We start from the raw sequence: 21,231 nt of genomic DNA, 5'->3' as shown, positions 1-21,231 counted from the left end.
TGCCCAGTGCCTAGAAGTGTGCGTAGGGGCTCTGAAGGAATTGCCCCAAGATGTGCCACTTTGACCTGTGGGTTATTTCTGAGCTGAAAACAATCAAGGTACAAAAGACTCAGGAAGAAGCTGACCTCCCCCCTTACTGCCTGAAAGAATATAAATAGAGGACCTGCTCCAGAAGAAATCTATCATCATAGATAACTACAGCATAATACGAACTAGGTGTGATAGGGAGGAATTTAGCAAAGTCTGTTAAAATTCCTCTCTGTCCCATTGTTTCTGTGTGGCCCAGCAAACATTTACTCCTTTCATCTTCTGTGAATTACTTTCCTTCCCTTTGAAGTCCCAAACTCCCTTCTCTTAGGTCAGGACGACATATAAACCTCCTTTTACCTTTCTGTTTTTGCATCTCTTCTGCAGCTGGCGTTTCCATAGGTACAAGATTCAATTTGGTTTTCTTCCGTTGATGTGTTTCCTGTCAATTTAATTCTAAGATCAGCTAGAAGAAGCTTTGAAAGGTGGAGGAAGGGAAGAGAAACATTTTTCCTCTCCAACAAGTGACTGGCACAAAGCAAACGCTCCCAGTTTGACTGGATTTCGCAGAAATCAGAGCTTGACGGTCTCACGCTTCCAGAGCGAGGTCGGAGCGCCGCCTCCTGCGGAGGCCCTGCCCCTTTAAGAAAGGTAGGAAAAGGCCGAGGGAGGCTGCTGGGAAGGAGGGCGGGGCGCGCGGTCCACGCTCTGCACCCGGAGGCGCGCGCCTGCCTGCCCGCGGGGGTCGGCGCGCCAGGGGCGGTTCTAAGGAATGCCGGGAAAGACGCCCAAAGGCGCGTGCTTAGCTTCCCTGGGCGCTGTTCGCCCACCCTGGGGAGGACAGAAAGGAGGCCTGTGCCTGCCCCTTTAAGACCGAGTCCCGCTCTCCTCGGAGGGACATAACGTGGTCACGAACACTTTTGGAACTTGCCTTTTTGACCCCTCTTCCTTCCTTAACAATTGATAACAGGTACCGAGTGCCCACCGCATAGTCCCGTGTTCCTGAAGGATGCTTTTTTGGTGTTGGGTCTAGACAACACGGTGTTCCAAACCAAAATCCTCTCGTATTTGCTCTGCTGTATTTATAAGCTTCGGCTCGTGCGATTCAAGGGCTGACCCAACACTTCCTAACAGAATTAGTCCGGGGAGAAGTGAGGCTGTTAGAGACCTGGGATCCTGAGGGCACGATGGGGAGATGACACCTACTGAAAGCCTATCCTGAGTTCGCACGCAAGTGGCCTGACAGGCATTTTAGCCTGCCCTGTGTTTTGATATTTTAATTGATCACTTGCGTTTACAAGTGGGGGTTTTTGTGTGAATATCTGGATTATCTTGAGAAACTGGAAGATCTGGCAGCGTGTTCTTACCTGCAAGCAGTTTGCTGGCCCCTTTGCACTGCTCAGAAACAGAATCCAGGTCGCCACAGCCCCTCTGCTATAACCAGCGGCATCACTCATGGATCACCAGTCTGGCCCCTACTCTAAATATTTGGGTGGATGGATATAGGACTGTTTAAAACATTTATGCAGAACAGGTCAGAGGTCCCAAGTAACTGGGCATATAGTTTGTGTTTAAACTGCTGTTTCTTATTCTTTCTCGTTCTTTTCAAGGTGTTTTTCTATTGGAACAAGTCTTTTCCTCCCAGGCTTGGTAAAGATGAGTCATCAGAGATATTTATAGGAAGATACTTGCGAGTTGATATTTTTTATGACAATTAAATCCATAAAGTTTTAAGAAAAAATCTGAATCTTGATTCCATCGATGTGTACTCCGTATAATTTGTATATCTTTGCCCACAATTACAGTTTGGTAACCTCCACAACTCTTGGCAAGACTTCATAAAGGCCAGAACTGTGTTTGCCCTGGCAATAGCTCTACCCCACTGCTAGAGTCTAAGCTTCCCAAAGATGGAGACTTATTTTGTTCACAGTGCCTGCTTAAAGGTAAGTGGTTTACTAAATGTGTTAAAGAACTTTATTTTGTGTGTGTGTGTGTGTGAAAGAACTTTAAAGGTAAACCTTATTTTATGTAACAGGCATGTTCCCGAGGTTTTCTCTCAAAATCAAATGCTTGTATATTTGTTGTTCTAAATTATTAAAAGGCTTTTGTTGTGAAAAGACTTCCTTTAAAAGGTTGGATTTTCCCAAGTTGATGCACCAACACTTCCATCTGAAATGGACTTGCACTTGCAGCTCTGCTACAGAGCTTACACTCTTAATATTTTCTTCCTATGTAATGGGATATGGAAGTGTGAGTGAACCTTGGAATTTTCAGTATTATTTCTGTTTTTAGAGACCCACAGACTTCAGTTGAGATCACCGTGGCAGCCGTACCCTTCCTTCCTCACGAGGAGCAGCAGCTCTTATCAACAGCAACACTGACAGAACCTGTGTTTTGGACAAGGACCGATGGCTTCAAGCCTAGGTCGGAGAGCATGTGCACCATTTCCCATGAACCACTGTGGTGTCTTTCTGAAAGCTCTGAGAAGCAATGGTCTTGCCTTGTTTCCCTGGGGCCATTACCCCTGGAGAGGAACTGGAAGCTTTTTGGACCCTGAGATGAAAGCTTTCCTGGAGGAGAACACTGAAGTCAGCAGCAGTGGCAGCCTCACCCCTGAAATCCAGTTGCGGCTTCTGACGCCCAGATGCAAGTTCTGGTGGCAAAAAGCTGACCTGTGGCCCTATAGCGAACCTTACTGGGCAATCTACTGGCCAGGAGGCCAGGCCCTGTCTAGGTATTGCCCTAACTGAAATGGGAAGCTTTAAGGCCCATACAGATCTGTTTTCTGCAGATTCTTTTTTTCAGCAGATTCTTTTTTCAGCCCCTTCCAACTCTGCATTCTCCCTGCTCCTCACAAAAAATCAGAGTTAAACCCCCAAATTCTTGTTTTCTTAATTTGGAGCAGTTTATCAGTGTATTTCCCCAAATACAGTTCTCTCTCCAAGAGAAACCCTAGGATCAGCTGTCATACTATGAATGATCTGGAAATTTCACACTATTTTCTGGTTCATGGTTCATAAGGTATGGCCAGTGCAGAGTTTCTAGATGGAACCTAAAGCCCTGGTCCTTTAGCTCTCCTAGTTTGATCTAGTAAATGTTGCTCCTCGAGCCTCGCACTCCCTCCCTCCCTGGAGCCTCACTTCTCTCAGTCTCTCAAAGAACAAGAGATGTGAGTGAGTGGGATCTACAAGGATTCCTTCTCTAGTGGCTTACTCACATCTCAGGTGAACTCTGGACTTGAATCTGCATTTTTCTTTTTTTTTTTTAAGTAAGCTCTATGCCCATCGTGGGGCTTGAACTCACAACCCTGAGATCAAGAGTTTCATGCTGTACCGACTGAGCCAGCCAGGTGTCTTGGATGTGCATTTTTAAGGTCTCCTCTTCCACCCACCCCACCCCCCCCCCGCCCCCACACAGCAAAAATGTTCTTTAGGACACTCTCTCATATTTTCACACTATGCTTTTTATTAAAACACAGCTGCTGAGACAAAGGCAGGAGCTTTCAGCATTTCAGTCTGGTTTTTGCTCTTAGATTGGTAAATGATTAAACCTGCTTATACCTTAAGGGTTTGGACCTCTGAAATGAAAAGGATAAGGACTTCTCATTGGCAGGAACGGGATGGCCTAACAGAATTAATGTTGTATATAGTTTTGAATGCAAAAGAAATAAATGCATATGTAGAGCTTTTCAGAGAATCCTGAAGATTGGAAATCTTTCTAGGTGTTATCAAACAATTCTGATTTTCTGGTTGTTGTTGCCAAATTTTCAAGCTTTATTCACTTACATTATACCTTAAAAATATTGACATTTTCAGTGACGTCTATTAAAGTGATTGTTTATCAACTTCAAATATAAATACAATCAAATTCCTTAACAGACTGAATCAGAGGTCACAAGTTGGTGCACCCACAGATGTGTTTTGTTCGGCCTTTATTTGTAAATTTAAAACAAAAAAATCAGTTGCTAACATTTAAAACTTGGGACATTTCAAAAAAATAAAAAATAAAAATAAAACTTGGGAAATTTCATGTAAAAATGTCTGATTTTGAAAAACAGGAAAATCTGATAACACAGGATTTCTGCATGGCAACAGTGAGCTGAAGATAGGTAGCGCTTTCGCTTTAGACAGGCCATGTACATCCCTAGTTTACCATAATCCTGGATATTCTTCACTTTCCAGTGGTAAGGTCAAGTGTCAGGGTTTATTATTTATTTCAGGGTTTCTCATCCATCTTCAGTGTTTGATAACTATTTAGTCCTGGTCCAAATTGTTTGGTTGAACTGGACTTTGTACTTTACCAGAGAGGTCATTATAACAACATAAGCAGTAGGTAAAACCACTCTATGATGCACAATCAATCAGAAGGAAACAGTGATTTTGGATCTAGTTTACCGAATCCTTATTATAGCTGTATTTTGTCAGTCAGTATTCTTGGTGTGTGACCGTTTCTGGATCACAGTAAGTGCTCAGTATTTTAAAAAGACTTTTTTTGGGGGGGGGTGGTGCCTGGTTGGCTCAGTCATTAGAGGTCGTTCAAGCCCTATGTTGGGTATAGAGCTTAAAAAAAAACAACTTTTTTTTAAATACCTCTTACTGACCTTCTCCCGTCTCAGTGTTTTTTTGCTTTCTTTCCAAATTAGGTATCTTTTGGATAATCCTGATGTTGTTAGAGGAAAGTCTGTGTTAGATCTTGGGAGTGGATGTGGAGCTACGGCTATAGCTGCCAAGATGAGCGGGGCATCGAGGATCTTGGCCAACGACATAGACCCTAGTAAGGATTTGATATTTAAAAATACTTAAAGCTCATCTTTATTTTCTTCCAGGATAAATATCTACAGATGCCTCAATATGATAGCTTATTTCCATGTATATTTTGTAATCTGATATTGTGAACTTCTGTTCAGTAGGACATTATCTGTGAGGAGCCTGTGAGGCCTGAACTGAAGTGCGTATTTCTCAAGAGGATTTGTATTTATGTCTGTCGGATATCCCAAAGTGTACCAAGCTGGGAGCACTTACTGTTAATTTCTGGGCGAGGGATTTCCTGAAATATGTAGGTTGTGTGTATTTGACCAAAACCCAAGTGAGGAGAGAGGCCTTGTGTTTTGAGGGAGAGTTTATTCCATTAAAACCTAAGTTGGGACAGGTCATTTTAATTTTTTCTGATTTTCTTTTAGTTTTCAATTTTACTGAGGATCTAGCTTTTATCCTTATTTTATTTTATTTTTTGGGGGGAGGGTGGAGAGGGGTAGAGGAAGAGGGAGAGAGAGATTCTTAAGCAGGCTCCATGCCCAGCATGTGAGCCCGATGCAGGGCTTGATTTCACAACTCAGATCATGACCTGAGCCAAAATCAGAAGTCAGAAGCCTAACGGACTGAGCCACCCAGCTGCCCCAAGATCCTTATTTTATACAGGGGTCTCAGTTCTAACTTGCCAGGGTGCTCAAGCCCAAGGCTTGTTTCCCTGGATAGCTATAATAAACCAAACCTCTTGGTTATTAGATCAGCAAATGTTCCTTAAAACCTCCACATTTCTAGGTGTTTTGTATTGTTTGTTTTTTTTTTTCAGGATATCCATTCATGCATTTGAAAATTGCAGTAAATAGTTTATATTGGTAGATACTTCTTTACCTAAAAAACAACTTTCAACAAAAGGGAAAAAATATTGTTAGATTTTCTAAATTACTTAAATGAATCAATAGGGGATTAAAACTGCCTAGCATAAACCAATTCATTATGTGCTTCTTAAAGTTGCAGGAATGGCTATCACACTGAATTGTGAGTTGAACCAACTGGATCCTTTTCCCATTTTAACCAAAAATATTTTGGATTTGGAACAAGATAAGTGGGACCTTGTTGTGCTTGGAGATATGTTTTATGATGAAGACCTTGCAGACAGTCTTCATCAATGGCTGAAGAATTGCTTTTGGACCCATAGAACTCGAGTCCTGATTGGTGACCCTGGACGACCCCAGTTCAGTGGACATAGCATTCAACATCAACTGCACAAAGTGGTAGAATATTCACTTCCAGAGCCTACTAGGAAGGAAAACAATGGATTGACAACAAGCACAGTATGGGATTTTCAGCCTTGAGTTGTCCAAGTGCTTCCAGGTGTGAATATAGCTATGTTTGGGTTTAACCCTAAAAGACCTCCAGTTTAAAGCATGTAGTATCTTGTTTCCAAAACCTGAAGTCTTAAAGTTTTGTCAGCCTTTGTCATGTAATTTGTTCTGCATTATGCCAAATATACAAATCTCTACCTGCAGTTTTCTGGTTTTGCTGCTGTAGGAATAGGATTCTAGAAGGCAACACCAAAATGGTAGCAACATGTAATTTAAGTAGTGGAGAGGGATGAGAAAGGAAATGAGAAAGCAATGTCTGTTTCTGTAGTTGAGGACAACTCTATGATGGATCTTCAAATTAGACACAATACAAAATATAGAAGAGTACTGTATTTCAAAAAATGACCTGTAAAGATCAGAGCTGCATTTAGTGTGGTACAGAGTACATGGGCTTTGGAGTCAGGCAACTCTGTCACTTTCTAGTTGGGACTTTAGGCTAGTTAAGCTCTCTGAGCTTTAATTTCCTCATCTATAAAATTGTAACAAACTTAATAAACCTCACCTCAAGGCTATTTTATTAAATGAAAGTATAAAGTGCCTCATACAGTATTTAGTACATAATAGGACCTCAACTGACAGTCATGGATAAAAATCAAGATTTTAGAATTTCCTATATACCGTGACACTTTTTGATGCCTCTTTATGGTTCACTAAGGTTAGCTAGAAATTGGTAATGCTACTATATGGCCCAGGTTGTCAGGATCTTATATATCAATAAAAACCCTATGAGATAAATGAGAATGTGAAGAAGAATATGTATAGTATGCCACTATTTATAGGTGAATGTATGAAAAGATGTATGTATGTACCTACATATGTATATACATATAAAATACATATTTGCTTGCAACATACATAGCATATTCCTGAAAAGATAAACAAGTAACTGCTAATGTGGTTGCCTTCTGAGAGGGTACCAGATAGCTGGTAGACTGGGGTGGGAGGGAGGCTTAGGTTTTACCTTTGGGTCTTATAATTCTATACTGTAGATTTTCTATTCTCTAATTTAAAACTAAACACCAGCATTATATGTGTTACAATAAATGCAGCCTTTCTAATGTACTCTTATGTTCTTATACTGCTTAGGAATTGTTTATAACATGTGCATTATATATAAACTTTCTAATAATACATGCATACTGTTGGGATTATGGTACCAGGGAAATGTGATCAGAGTTAGTCATACAGCAGAAATGTGGAGAAAGCAGTTAAGGGCAAATTGTTGCTCAGATAGGAAAATAGGATAATTCGATGGGAGTCTGGGAGCTGGGGCTGCAGAGGATTTGGTGATTATTGAACTTGGAAGTCAGAGTTTATTTTAGCCCAGTGAAACAACTCTTGTGCATCTAATTCCCATTGGTCTGTTGGGTCTTAAACATTATCAACCTAAATTTTAATTCAGACTTGGTTAAAATTAATAGAAATTAAAGGTTACAGTGGCATTGGATGATATTTGAGAGGAAAGAGTTTTTTTGACAATATCCTTTGAAAATTCAGAGTACTCTGCTGGTTATTGCCCTTCCCAGCAAGGTAAGAAAGAGTTAATTATACTCGGGAGCACTGTGGAAGTCAACTTGATGACACAAAGAGAAGATTTAAGTTTAAATATCTACAGACCCTGTTTCTGTTATCCTCTCTTGATTTATTAGGCAGGCACAAAATCTTTGAGATATCCAAATGTTACTTAAGATATTTTAAAATCTCCCATGTATATAATGGTGAGCCTTGAATGACTTCATAGTTTAACAAACAGATTTGTATTAAGACCATTCACATTTAAAGGGATTATTGATATAGCTGGATTAATTTCTACCGTATTTATGACTGTTTTCTATTTGTTGCCCTAGTTCCTTGTTTCTTTTTTGGTGTTCCACTCTTTTCCTGCCTTCTTTGGTTTTAGTTGAGCATTTTACATGCTTCCATTTTCTCTTCTCTCTTAGGATATCAATGATACATATTTAAAAAATTGTGTTTAGTGGTTGCCCTAGTATACACTTACAACTAGTCCAAGTCCACTTTCTTTTTTTTTTTTTTTTAAGATTTTATTTATTTATTTGAGAGAGAGAGAATGAGAGAGAGCACGAGAGGGGGGAGGGTCAGAGGGAGAAGCAGACTCCCTGCCGAGCAGGGAGCCCGATGCGGGACTCGATCCAGGGACTCCAGGACCATGACCTGAGCCGAAGGCAGTCGCTTAACCGACTGAGCCACCCAGGCGCCCTATTTATTCATTTATTTGAGAGAGTGAGAGAGAGAGAGAGCACATGAGAGGGGGGAGGGTCAGAGGGAGAAGCAGGCTCCCTGCCGAGCAGGGAGCCCGATGCGGGACTCGATCCCGGGACTCCAGGATCATGACCTGAGCCGAAGGCAGTTGCTTAACCAACTGAGCCACCCAGGCACCCGCCAAGTCCACTTTCAAGTAATACTGTATCACTTCATGATTTTCAGTTTGTTCAGCTTTTATCTTATGAGGACAGGAGTGATGACTTCTAATCACTTTATAACATCAGACTGGAAACTGGAAGTATGGGTATTATTTTTCTTTATTTTTCTCCTTTATTTATTTATTTTTTTGTGTGTTCATTCATTCAACAGATATTGGGTGCTTGTTATGTACCAGATACTCTTCTAGGCACTGGGGAAGAAAAGACAAAAATTCCTGTCTTTATGAAGCTTATATTCTAGGGAGATAGATAATAAAAACAGACAAGATGCCAGATGGTGATAGACGGTAAGGAGAAAAATAAAGAGGTCAAAGTGTGAGGTGAGGATGATAGAGATAGGTAGGAGTGGAGTACTAAAATTTTAAACAGAGATAGCTAATACAACCAGCAATCTATAAAGGCAAGAATATTAAACTGCAAAGTGTTTTTAGGAAGATAATTCTTTACAGACCCTAAAAAGCTGACACTCTAGATCTTGAAAAACTTGTTTCCCAAAAAGGGGGAAAAGCTACTGACTTTGACGTTTACTATTAAATTTTATTGAATTTGTCTTTAGGAAAATTTCATAGGTGAACAGGCCTTACCCATGGTTTACATATATACATATGTCTTACCTTTGAGGGGCAATATATATATCCATACTATACATATACCGCATTTATAAAGTAATTAGTAGTAAGGTCAAGAAATAGAGTTGAATGTATAAACATTCTTCTAAACATGTGGAAGAAATTTACCATACCATACTTCCCTTCTTTTGTACTACATCAGAGTTAAAATAGGAAATCTTTAAAAAAGTCCCACAGAGACAAGCTCATGGCACAGGGAATATACTGAATTTGGGGTGGTTTAAGCATAGTATATATACTTCAGAGAATTTTGTGATTATAAAAGAGTAATGCAGTTCATTTGAAAACTAAGATCTGTGTTGTTTTGTTCACAATATGAAACCGACAGAGCTTTAGGAAACAGCCTCTATAATGATATTTTGTATTTACTCATTCTTACACTTTCCTGAATGCAGTTGTTAAGGAGGAAATTTCATAAATGAATAGCACGTACTCGGGAAAAGTAGCCATGAAAATCAAGTAAGTGGCTGGGCAAGGGCCTCAGTAACATTCATATGCTAAATGGCTAAGGTGTATGATGTCCTGGGTTTATGACATTAAACTATTCTATTTCTTTGTTTTATTGAAATATTAAATTCTGTGAGGATTTACAGGGCTGATGTTCAGCTTTGCTTTTGGCCAATGAACATTTAAATACTTAAGGAAGGTAGGGCCCAGAAAATAGCTAGGAAGGTAATTATGCTTTTAAGAGATACTAAGAATTCTCCTAATGGTTATTCATACTGGTAAATTTAACTTATGGCAGCTCAAATAGGTAGGTAGGAGAAGGAAATCTCCAGGAAAAACTGGTAATTTAAAACTTTGTTATTTAAGAAACCCAGTACTCCCCCCCCGCCCCCCGCCACGCCGCAAATACATCAGAGGGCATGCTAGGCTTACCATGTCAAAAACAATGACTCCGCAAACAAACAGGATAATAGTACTATTACATGTTTAAGGGTCTGTTAACTTCAAAGCAACAAGCAACATTATTGGAAAGCCAATCTCTAAAACCATTGTTTCCTGGGAATGTAGTATGAAGATCATTGCTTTGATAAGCTTTAATAAGCATCAATAAACAGTCCACGTCACTTGCTTTAGTTTGTTGGGGCCTACTAATTGCTCCAGGACTTCTCGTGAATGATCTACAAAAGAAAACAATGACAATACATTAATTCACAATAATCAAAGATATTTAATATGTCCTCATGTATAAACTAGGGATGATAACCATGATACCTCATAGGGTTATTGAAAAGATTAAAGGGGATGATATATAAAGAACTGCAACTAAAAACATTTAACTAGTGGTAACCCTCATTATTAGCTGCAGTACACATATCATAGTAATACTTGTAAAAAAAAAAATAGGCATTCATTGTTTTCTCTGTAATTTAGTCTCAATTTCACCAGCCAGAGAGTAAAGGTATAATTTCACCATTAACCTATGTATAAACTTTCTCAGGGTCCTGGCAGGCAACAGACATACTAATGTGGTGTGCCTGAACAGGGTTTAACAGAGCGACTATTTACAAAGGAGTGAGCAGGATTAAAGAATGCCAATAGGTGTGGTAAGACACTTTGGGAAGCTGCAACATACCCAAAATGGTTAGGGGAGGGAGCAATTACTAGAATAGGACAACTTGACCTGGAGGCAAACATTTTCCAAGTCACACAATACTCTTATAAAGCATGATTTTTAATAGATAATTATATGAATTCATTATAATTTAATCAATGTATATTATTGGACATGTAGATGGTTCTTAATTATTCTCAGTAGTGATTTTTAATATGGTTTATATCTCTTTTGCCAAGTCAATTTTATAATGTCTTTTAAAATATACGAGTTAAACAAAAATACTGATAAAATGTTACTACTTTAAAAATTATTCATAAGTTTACCAAACTTGTTTAATAGATACAGACTATGTTGTATATACAACAGCTCTTCAAACTAGTCTTGGAAATTTTCTCGTTTAGTGGTTGTTAGAGTTACAGATTTCACAAACCAATAGAAAAAAAAGTGGGCCCAACATACGGTTTCTAAATTTTATTTTATTTTATTTTTTAATTAAAAAAATATTTTATTTATTTGAGAGAGATTGAGAGTGTGAGCACAAGCAGGGGGAGGGATCCAGGGCAGAGCGCAGAGGGAGGAGACTCCCTGCTGAGCAGGGAACCTGATGCGATATGGGACTCTGATTCCAGGACCCTGGGGTCATGACCTGAGCTGAAGGCAGACACTTAACTGACTGAGCCACCCAGGCAACCTCTAAATTTTATTTTAAGCAAAACAAAAATAAGCCCGAACACCAAAACTTAATGTAAGCAAGAGAACCAGAGTGTATGGAAATGAAAAGTAATTATACTTCAAAAAACTAAGGTTTACATCAGCAGCTAATTTTCAAAAATAGCAGCTCATAAGAGAACAAATGCAGTCTTATTGTCATAAAAATATCATTTATTACAGAGGAAATCCATTATATAGGAAATCTAGATTAAAGACAGGTTTCAAATAAGTTGAAAGTAAAAGCATGGACAAATGTATATCATGAAAACAGTAACTATAACAAAGGTGGAGTGCTTTACTAACAGCAGATATGGGGAATATTTCCCAACTCATTCTGTGAGACCAGTATTACCCTGATGCTAAAGCCAAATAAAGACATCACACACATACAAAGCTACAGACCAATATCTCTTATGAATATGTACTCAAAAATCCTCAACAATACACTAGCAAATCAAATCTAGCAATATATAAAAAAACTTGTATGCCATGATCAGCTGGGATTTATCCCAGGAATGAAAGGTTGGTTTAACATCTGAAAATAAATTAATATTAATACACTTCATTAGTTTCCTATTGCTACTGTAATAAATTACTACAACCTTATTGGCTTAAAGCAACACAATTTTTTTTTTTTTTAAAGATTTTATTTATTTTTCAACAGAGAGAGAGACAGAGAGGGAACACAAGCAGGGGTAGTGGGAGAGGGAGAAGCAGGCTTCCCGCGGAGCAGGGAGCCTGATGTGGGACTCGATCCCGGGACCCTGGGATCATGACTTGAGCCGAAGGCAGACGCTTAACGACTGAGCCACCCAGGCGCCCAACAAATTTATTATTGTATAGTTTGGAGGTCAGAATTCCAAATTAGGCCTCATTGGGCTAAACTGGATCAGCACTCCTTTTTGGAGGCTCAAGGGAAAGAATTCACCTCCTTGACTTTTCCAGCTTCTAGAGGCCACCACATTCCTTGCATGCCTCCATATTCAAAATGAACAACAGCTGACAGTCCTTCTCATGCTGCCAATTCTATGATTCTCCTTCTGCCTGCTTCTCCCCCTTATAAAGACCCTTATGATTACCCTGGGCCCACCTGGATAATCCAGGATAATCTCCCTATTTTAAAGTCAACTGATTAGTTCCATTTGCAACCTTATGGAATATAACATATTAAGGTTCTGGGCATTAAAACGTGGACATCTTTGGGGTATTATTCTGCCTATGACATATACCATATCAATAAAGGACAAAAAGCACATGATCATCTTGACACAGAAAACGCATTTGACAACACTCGTGGTAAAAACATTCAACAAACTAGGAATAGAAGGGAACTTCTTCAACCTAATAGTGTCTATGAAAGAACTAAAGTTTTAACATCATATTTCATGATGAAAGACTAATGTTTTCCCCCTACGATGAGAAACAAGGCAAGGATGTCTGCTCGTCCCACTATTTTTTTTTTTTAAGATTATTTATTAGAGAGCATGCATGTGTGCACACAAGCAGGGAGGGTAGGGGCAGAGGGAGAGGGAGAAGCAGATTCCCCACTGAGCAGGGACCCAGATCCCAGGACCCTGGGATCATGACCTGAGCTGAAGGCAGCTGCTTAACTGGCTGAGCCACCTAGGCGCCCCTGTTCTTCCCCCTTCTATTCAGCATTGCATTGGAGGTTCCAGCCAAGGAAATTTGGGAAGAAAAAGAAATAAAAGGTATTCATGTTGGAAGGAAAGAAGTAAAACTATCTTTATTTGTACATTATGTAATACATATAGAATGTCCTGTATAATTACAGACTGTCCTAGGGCATCCACTAAAAAATGAAAACTAATAAGTGAGTTCAGCAAGGTTGCACAATACAGGATCAATATACAAAAGTCAAATGTATTTGTATACACTAGCAATGAACAATCCAAAAATGAAATTAGGAAAAGAAATTCCATTCACATTACCAGCAAAAAGAATAAAATACTTAGGGATAAATTTAACAAAAGAAGTGAAAAACTTTGTCTGAAAACTACAAAACATTGTTGAAAGAAATTCAAGATCTAAATAAATGGAAAGACGGGGCGCCTGGGTGGCTCAGTCGTTAAGCGTCTGCCTTTGGCTCAGGTCATGACTCAGGGTCCTGGGATCGAGCCCCGCATCGGGCTCCCTGTGCCCCGCGGGAAGCCTGCTTCTCCTTCTCCCCCTCCCCCTGCTTGTGTTCCCTCTCTCGCTGTGTCTCCCTCTGTCAAATAAATAAATAAAGTCTTTAAAAAAAATAAAATAGGGGCGCCTGGGTGGCTCAGTCGTTAAGCGTCTGCCTTCCGCTCAGGTCATGATCCCAGGGTCCTGGGATCGAGCCCCGCATCTGGCTCCCTGCTCCGCGGAAGGCCTGCTTCTCCCTCTCTGGCTCCCCCTGCTTGTGTTCCTTCTCTCGCTGTGTCTCTGTCAAATAAATAAATAAAATCTTAAAAAAAAAAAAATAAATAAATGGAAAGACACCTGTCTGTGTTCATAGATCAGAAGATAATATTAACATGATAATACTCCCTAAATTGATTGCAGATTCAATGCAATCGCTCCCAGAATCCCAGCTGTCTCTCTTTTTTTTCTTTAGAAATTGACAAGATGATCCTAATATGTATATGGGAATTCAAGAGACCCAGAACAACCAATACAATTTTAAAAAGAAAAATTAAATCGGAAACTTATACTTCCCAATTTCATTTTAGTTGGTGTTTTTAGGATTATTTGGCATTTTTACTAATTATGAACATGTTATCAAACATACATACATATTTGTTTTCTGACTGCATTTGTGTCATCCTTCTGTAGAAATTTATTATTGCACATACATAGGATGACATTTTTCCCTCCAGTACACCATTTTAGGTAATTTAAAAATTTTGATGCTAGATGGCAGTATTACATTACTCAAAGACTCCTCAGGCACCTTTTTCTGGAGAAAATAGAGTATTTAGGATGGTGACTTTGAATAGTAGGAATAACCAGTGCCTGTGAGTTTATTATGCTATAAAGAGAAACTGTGGGTTCTCTAACTATTTAGTGATCCCTTTCCAGAACACTGTAGTGTTTTTTTTCCTCCTATCCTTCTGAGTTCTATTTATTTATTTATTTATTTATTTAGTTAGTTAGTTAGTTAGTTAGTTAGTTGACAGAGAGAGACACAGCGAGAGAGGGAACACAAGCAGGGGGAGTGGGAGAAGGAGAAGCAGGCTTTCCGCTGAGCAAGGAGCCCGATGCGGGGCTCGATCCCAGGACCCTGGGATCATGACCTGAGCCGAAGGCAGATGCTTAACGACTGAGCCACCCAGGCGCCCCTATCCTTCTGAGTTCTTGGCTGAGACCCCCCATAATAAAAGACAGATTAACCAGAGAAAAACAGCTTATCAATATGTATGCTTCATGTATGCATGAGAGATACCCAGGGAAAATGAGTAAACTCCCTGAGATGGCCCTAGCCACCACCTTACATACCATCTTCAGCTAAAGACAAAAGAAAGATATTGGGGTGAGGCGGGGTGGGAAGGCATCAAATTATAGGAGGTTATTAGAAAAAGCACAGTAAAAAGTAAAGGTAAGGTTTGCTATACAGATTTGTGTTGGTGTCGTCTCCATTGACAAGATTCTCTTGTGATTTAGAGTCACCCTTTTCTTCTAAGTATAGAGAGGGAGATACTTACAAAGGGGGATTTTTTCTTTTCTTTTTTTTTTTAAATTTTATTTATTTATTATTTGTCAGAGAGAGAGCGCGAGCGAGCGCACAAGCAGGGGGAGCGGCCAGCAGAGAGAGAAGCAGGCTCCCGCTGAGCAGGGAGCCCGATGCGGGACTCGATCCCAGGACCCTGGGATCATGACCTGAGCCGAAGGCAGATGCTTAACTGACTGAGCCACTCAGGTGTCCCAAGGGAGATTTTTTTCTTTATAAATGCAAATTTCTCTTACAAAAGGGTAACTTCTGTTCCGTATTCAGAGCTTCTCTATTGTCTGCTGTTTCTCAAAAATAATCAACTCAAAAAAGTCCTTATCCTGAAGAAGCATATTGGGGTGGCATATTCTGCCACCCTTCTAAACACAGACTCTCTGAAAAAGACTCAAAAAATCATCAGTACCAATCACACTGCTGTTGCTTGATGTCACTCTCCTATTTCTGTCCCTTTTCTAGTAACAGTTAAGCCACTGACACCAATGGTTCTGGGAAATTGCTCCGCTGGGGAAAGAATTAGAGATTGTGCATCAGGTGACTTAGGTTTTTTTTTTTTTTTAAGATTTTATTTATTTATTTGATAGAGACACAGCGAGAGAGGGAACACAAGCAGGGGGAGTGGGAGAGGGAGAAGCAGGCTTCCCGCAGAGGAGAGAGCCCGATATGGGACTCGATCCCAGGACCCTGGGACCATGACCTGAGCCGAAGGCAGTTGCTTAACAACTGAGCCACCCAGGCGCCCCCGTGACTTAGGTTTTTACTTCCAGTTCTACTATCAAGTATTTCCACTTAAGGTCATTCTCTGTTCCCTTATCCTTAAAACAAGGGTGTTGTGTAGATGAAGTCTAAGGAAGATTTTACCATCTCTCAAAGTCTATGATTAATATAGATGGAGATCACTTTTTGAAAGAGCTACATGGCGGGGCTTCTAGAGCACCAAGAAAAAGAAGAAACTGGGAAACAGAAATTAACTAATTTTTTCAAATGATCAATTACATTTGTAATTTAGATATTTTTATAGACTACACAGTGAAAAAAGTAAGGCTGGCAGATTTTTACAAACAATGGTCAAAGTTCTAATGCCTCATTACAGTGTCTGGAATAAAGAAGTTCTGTGGCATGGAATTGATAATGAATAAATAAATAATAATGAGGAAACAATAATATAGGATTTAGGAAAAGTAAAATACAAAATAATAAAAGAGTTGTCCTTTAAGCAAGGAATCAACTTTAATTAAAGGAATCTCAGAAGCAAACCACTTGGGTATTAATGTTTGTTTTGGGCTCTAGGTGGTAAATCTTGACATATTTATGATTTAGGAATCTAAGTAAAGAACTTCCTTGTATAGTAATCAGGCTGAAACAAATCCTCACATATGACTAAAATTTGGGTCAATTCAATCAAAAGTAGCAGATTTTCTGTTGGTTTTTCCTGCCTTTCAGTGTAAAACATAAATTAATTTAGTGCTGTCTTATTGCTTTATTGCCCTTTTAAAATCTAAACCTCCACGCCTGCAAATACTGTGAAACATGTTTAGATAATTATGAGAAACTGAAATGCCTCTCTGTTGTAGATTAGTAAAGGTGTGTGAGCTGAACTTACTGATAATCACTGCAGACATAACTGAATTAAAAAGAATTTAATAAGTTGTAAAATTATTTTTCTGCTTCTATAACATCTAGAAAAAGTACATCATGTCAAAGAACAAAATTCAGCCAAGTAAATTATAGGCTTTATTAATTGATTCATGAATCAGGCAGCATCCCATCTAGCAAATAGAGAGAAGCTCTAAGGAGTTGTACAAAATAGAAGATTTTTATAGGAAGGAGAGTAGGGCAAGAAGTTATTAGCAAAAGAAAAGTAGGGATTGGTTCAAACAAGGTCACCTTCTCATAGGGGGAAAGGCAAAGGGTCCTATTAGGTGGATTACCTCACCTTCCTCTGGCGGGATGAAGAGGGCCCATGTGATAGATTACCTCATTGGTGCTGAACAGAAAATTTTACATTGTTTGTCTTAAAATTTCACTCCTTGGAGAAACTGAAACTGCAGTTAAGTCTAAGTTTGCTCTATTGGGGCAAGTGGCTCTATCTTGGATCTGCGGTTTTCTTTCTAAAAAATTATAATTTACGAGACTTTAAATAGCAGTTTAGTTTTTTGTTTTTTTTTTTAAAGATTTTATGTATTTGAGGGCGCCTGGGTGGCTCAGTTGGTTAAGCGACTGCTTTCGGCTCAGGTCATGATCCTGGAGTCCCTGGATCGAGTCCCGCATCGGGCTCCCTGCTCGGCGGGGAGCCTGCTTCTCTCTCTGACCCTCCCCCCTCTCATGTGCTCTCTCTCTCTCATTCTCTCTGTCTCAAATAAATAAATAAAATCTTAAAAAAAAAAAAAAAGATTTTATGTATTTGACAGAGAAAGAGAGAGCACAAACATGGGGGAGTGGCAGGCAGAGGGAGAGGGAGAGGTAGAAGCAGGCTCCGTGCTGAGCAGGGAGCCCGATGTGGGACTCAATCCCAGGACCCCGGGATCATGACCTGAGCCGAAGGCAGACGCTTAACCATCTGAGCCACCCAGGCGTCCAATAGCAGTTTAGTTTTTATTTTCTTTTCTGCAGAAATAAAATCAGGTGTTTCAAACAGTTTCAAGACCTGATGTATAATGTGGAGTTCTGTTTATAGTCTGACTTTAAGGTTAAGAAATTAAAAAAATAGAATTATAGTAGAGAAGATAAACCTATTAATTTAGGGAATTTGGGGGGAAACTATAGTGACACTGTCAATTTGGGGGTGAGACTGCTTTGGGGATAACATTATAATTGAACATACTATGTACATATATTTTTATGGAAAATAAATCATATTGTCTTATATAGTCATATATAAGCAACCACATAAATATATAAGCATGAGGAAAAATGTTATATAAGGTATCATGAAAGAAGAAAAAACTTTCATTTACCAGGCCAACCTTGTAAATGAAACCATTTACCCTCTTTGGAGAAAAAAATAAATAAAAATTAAATATAAGGTGAATATATTACCCCATTTTATTTTCATTTAATGATGGTAGCGAAAATACACAATGGTGGTAGTGTTGACAGGAAAGGGGGAAGAGTAGAAATGATCTGGGTAGTTGAAAAACTTCAGCTTCTTCTCTTTATGAACCTTTTTTAATAAAGCAATGGTATATGAACTCTTTTGCATTATTATCAGATCTCTCAATTTTATGATTGACAATTATACACAAGGGCAAGCTGAGGTCCATAGAAGTGTTCTGTGCTAAAAAAATTTTGGGAAATGCTTGGAATAAGATAGTTAAATAAGTTTCCTAGCTATAGCATTTCTCAGACCCTTTGATAAATTAACATTCATTATAGTGGTATGCTGCATTTCCCAAACTTTTTGGACACACAAACGCTTTTAGTTCTGGAGTGTCTGGGTGGCTCAGTCAGTTAAGCATCCAACTCTTGGTTTCAGCTCAGGTCATGATCTCAGGGTCAGGAGATTGAGCCCTGCATTGGGCTTTGAGGTCAGCGTGGAGTCAGCTTGAGATTCTCTCCATCTCCCTTTCCTTCTGCCCCTCCCCCAGCTCATGCATGCTCTCTCTCTAAAATAAATAAATAAATAAATAAAATCTAAAAAAAAAAAAGCCACTTTTAGTTCTATGCTATTGTTGGGGAATAAAAATATCCCTCTACCACGATGGACTCTGAAAAACAAACTGAGGGTTCTAGAGGGGAGGGGGTGGGAGGATGGGTTAGCCTGGTGATGGGTATTAAAGAGGGCACATTCTGCATGGAGCACTGGGTGTTATGCACAAACAATGAACCATGGAACACTACATCAAAAACTAATGATGTAATGTATGGGGATTAACATAAGAATAAAAAAAATTAAACAAACAAACAAACAAACAAAATATCCCTCTACCCTTTAAAATTCTTCTGGCTGCTGTCTGAATTAAACAGGAGATAGATTAACAGGAGAAAATCAAATTTAATTTGCATGTATGGAGGTCTCATAGATATGGGACCTAAGAAGTGACCAAGATAGACAGCTTTTATGCTTTTTAGATGGAGAAACAAATTTTTTATGAACTGACAGGACAAAGAAAATTTATGTTTGGGAGCTTTAATTAATAAGGAATTCTAAACAGAATTGAGGCTGGGGTAGTAAAATAGTAAAAGTAACAAGGTTTGTTTATATAGACTTCCCCATCTCTGATGATAAGGATGTCTTTCTAGCTCCTGGTGCAGGGAGGGTACCTTTCACATGGGAGATTTGTTTCCTACTTTCGGGAGACAAAAGAAGGTCAGAGTGTTCTTGCATTGGCTGTTTCTTAAGTAACTTTAATTCAAAATAATAAATATACTCCATGGCATATTTTGGGGTGGCCTGCCCTAAGCTCCAACACTATACCTATGGTATTTTCTAGAACATAATAACATGTCACTATAGTTAAGGGATTTCAGGGCAGATCAAGGAAAAAGATATGACCACAAGGTGGCAGTAGGACACAATAAGCTTTATTTGGGCTGCGCTTTGGCAGATTTGCTTTCAGAAGTCCCTCACAACATGAGATCTTCCAAAGACAACAATGTGTGTGTGTGTGCGTGTGAGAGAGAGAGAGAGAGAGAGAGAGAGAGAGTGGTGGGGGCACTACTGAGAAGGGAAGGACGGTAAAGGAATTCCCAGAGGGCTGCAGAGGAGGTTTGTGTGTCATGATGTTGCTCAGCATCAAGATAAGGGAGTCTCTGGGTCAGAGAGCTCCAAAGGGCAGGAGTGGCCTGAGTGCAGTTTTTCAGGGTACGCAAAGCAGGCAGGCTCTAGATGCTAAAAATCTGCTTCTTTAGGCTGTATTTCAAATCACTGAATGAATAAAGATTCTGATGCCGGTGGCTTTTTGAATAGTCCCAATCTGTTATGAAGAAATAAACTATGTAGGGGAGCCTGGATGGCTCAGTTGGTTAGGCATCTGCCTTCGGCTCAGGTCATGATCCCGGGGTCCTGGGATCAAGCCCCGCATTGGGCTCCCTGCTCAGCGGGGAGCCTGCTTCTCCCTCTCCCTCTGCTGCTCCCCCTGCTTGTGCTCTCTCTCTCTCAAATAAATAAAATCTTTAAAAAGGAAAAAAAAAAGAAACTACATAGAGGCCATCTTTGGTTCATTTACATAGCAGTAACAGTTGGTAAATGCTGGCCTAGATAATCTTCTAGGTCAAAACTACTGTTATTCTATTCCAAGGATTTCAAACTCCTCTCATTTTAATGTGCACTTTCACTTCTAGTAAACCCACATGAAAATATAAGAAGTGATTTGAAAGGGGTATTGTGTTCCTGCTCCAACTGCTAAAGTTAACTGATAATTATTCTTTACTGTAAAGCAATGGTTCTCAAAGTGTGGTCTGTAGATCCTACAGTCTGAGACCCTTTTAGGGTTGTGAGCTAAGATATTCACTTTATTCATGGAACATCATTTTTACTTGAAAGAACAGCTGACAACCTAAGGTTATTCAGACTTGGGTACCTGTCAGACTATTTCTTCTTTTTTTTTTTAAATTTAAAATAAATTAATTAACATATAGTGTATTATTAGTTTCAGAGGTAGAGTTTAGTGATTCATCAGTTGCATGTAACATCCACTGCGCATTACATCAAGTGCCCTCCTTAATGCCCATCACCAGTTACCCTGTCCCCCCACCCACCTCCCAGCCAGCACAGATTACTTCTTGAAAAAGAGCAAAATGAGCCTATCACTTCAAAGAAAACAAATGTCACAGTTTGTTGCCAATGATAAAATTTTAGCTTTCAAATGGATTTTGGAAAATTTGTAGCTATCATTATGATCTTGACAACTACCCAGTGGTGATATTAACAAATGTGATTTTTTTGCTATAATAAAATGTGTTGACATTGGAAGATCTATATTACTAAGAGAGCCAATATTTTCCAAACTGCCATTGCATGACATTACAAAATCACGTATGGGTAAAAGATCCAATCAAAATACAAGACAGATGAATGGATTGTA

General features: G+C 39.3%; 2 protein-coding genes across 4 annotated transcripts in view; one reads left to right on the top strand and one right to left on the bottom strand.

The window, feature by feature from the left end:
* The first annotated feature begins 728 nt into the window (after window positions 1–728).
* ETFBKMT (electron transfer flavoprotein subunit beta lysine methyltransferase) lies at window positions 729–7,484 on the top strand. Of its 2 annotated transcripts, none has more exons than XM_035027956.1 (5): window positions 729–997; window positions 1,833–1,970; window positions 2,320–2,761; window positions 4,670–4,800; window positions 5,781–7,484. In XM_035027956.1, exons 3-5 carry the CDS (start codon window positions 2,436–2,438, stop codon window positions 6,122–6,124), a joined length of 801 nt encoding a protein of 266 aa, XP_034883847.1. In that variant the 5' UTR covers window positions 729–997; window positions 1,833–1,970; window positions 2,320–2,435; the 3' UTR covers window positions 6,125–7,484. The 2 variants fall into 2 exon arrangements, with proteins under 2 accessions (XP_034883847.1, XP_034883848.1); XM_035027957.1 differs by lacking the exon at window positions 729–997 and adding an exon at window positions 1,026–1,561.
* Window positions 7,485–10,066: 2,582 nt separating this feature from the next.
* AMN1 (antagonist of mitotic exit network 1 homolog) overlaps window positions 10,067–21,231 on the bottom strand; it is a 52,191-nt gene continuing 41,026 nt past the window's right edge. For both annotated transcript variants that reach the window (XM_035027954.1, XM_035027953.1), the window contains exon 7: window positions 10,067–10,348. In XM_035027954.1, the coding sequence (XP_034883845.1) occupies window positions 10,275–10,348 (74 nt within the window). In that variant the 3' untranslated portion in view covers window positions 10,067–10,274. The remainder of the gene's footprint in view (window positions 10,349–21,231) is intronic.

Source organism: Mirounga leonina, unplaced genomic scaffold, assembly GCF_011800145.1.
Source record: "Mirounga leonina isolate KUSES-001 unplaced genomic scaffold, KU_Mleo_1.0 Mir_201, whole genome shotgun sequence".
NCBI lineage: Eukaryota > Metazoa > Chordata > Mammalia > Carnivora > Phocidae > Mirounga > Mirounga leonina.
Note: the sequence above shows the minus strand (reverse complement) of the source record. Positions and strands in the feature narration are given on the sequence as shown.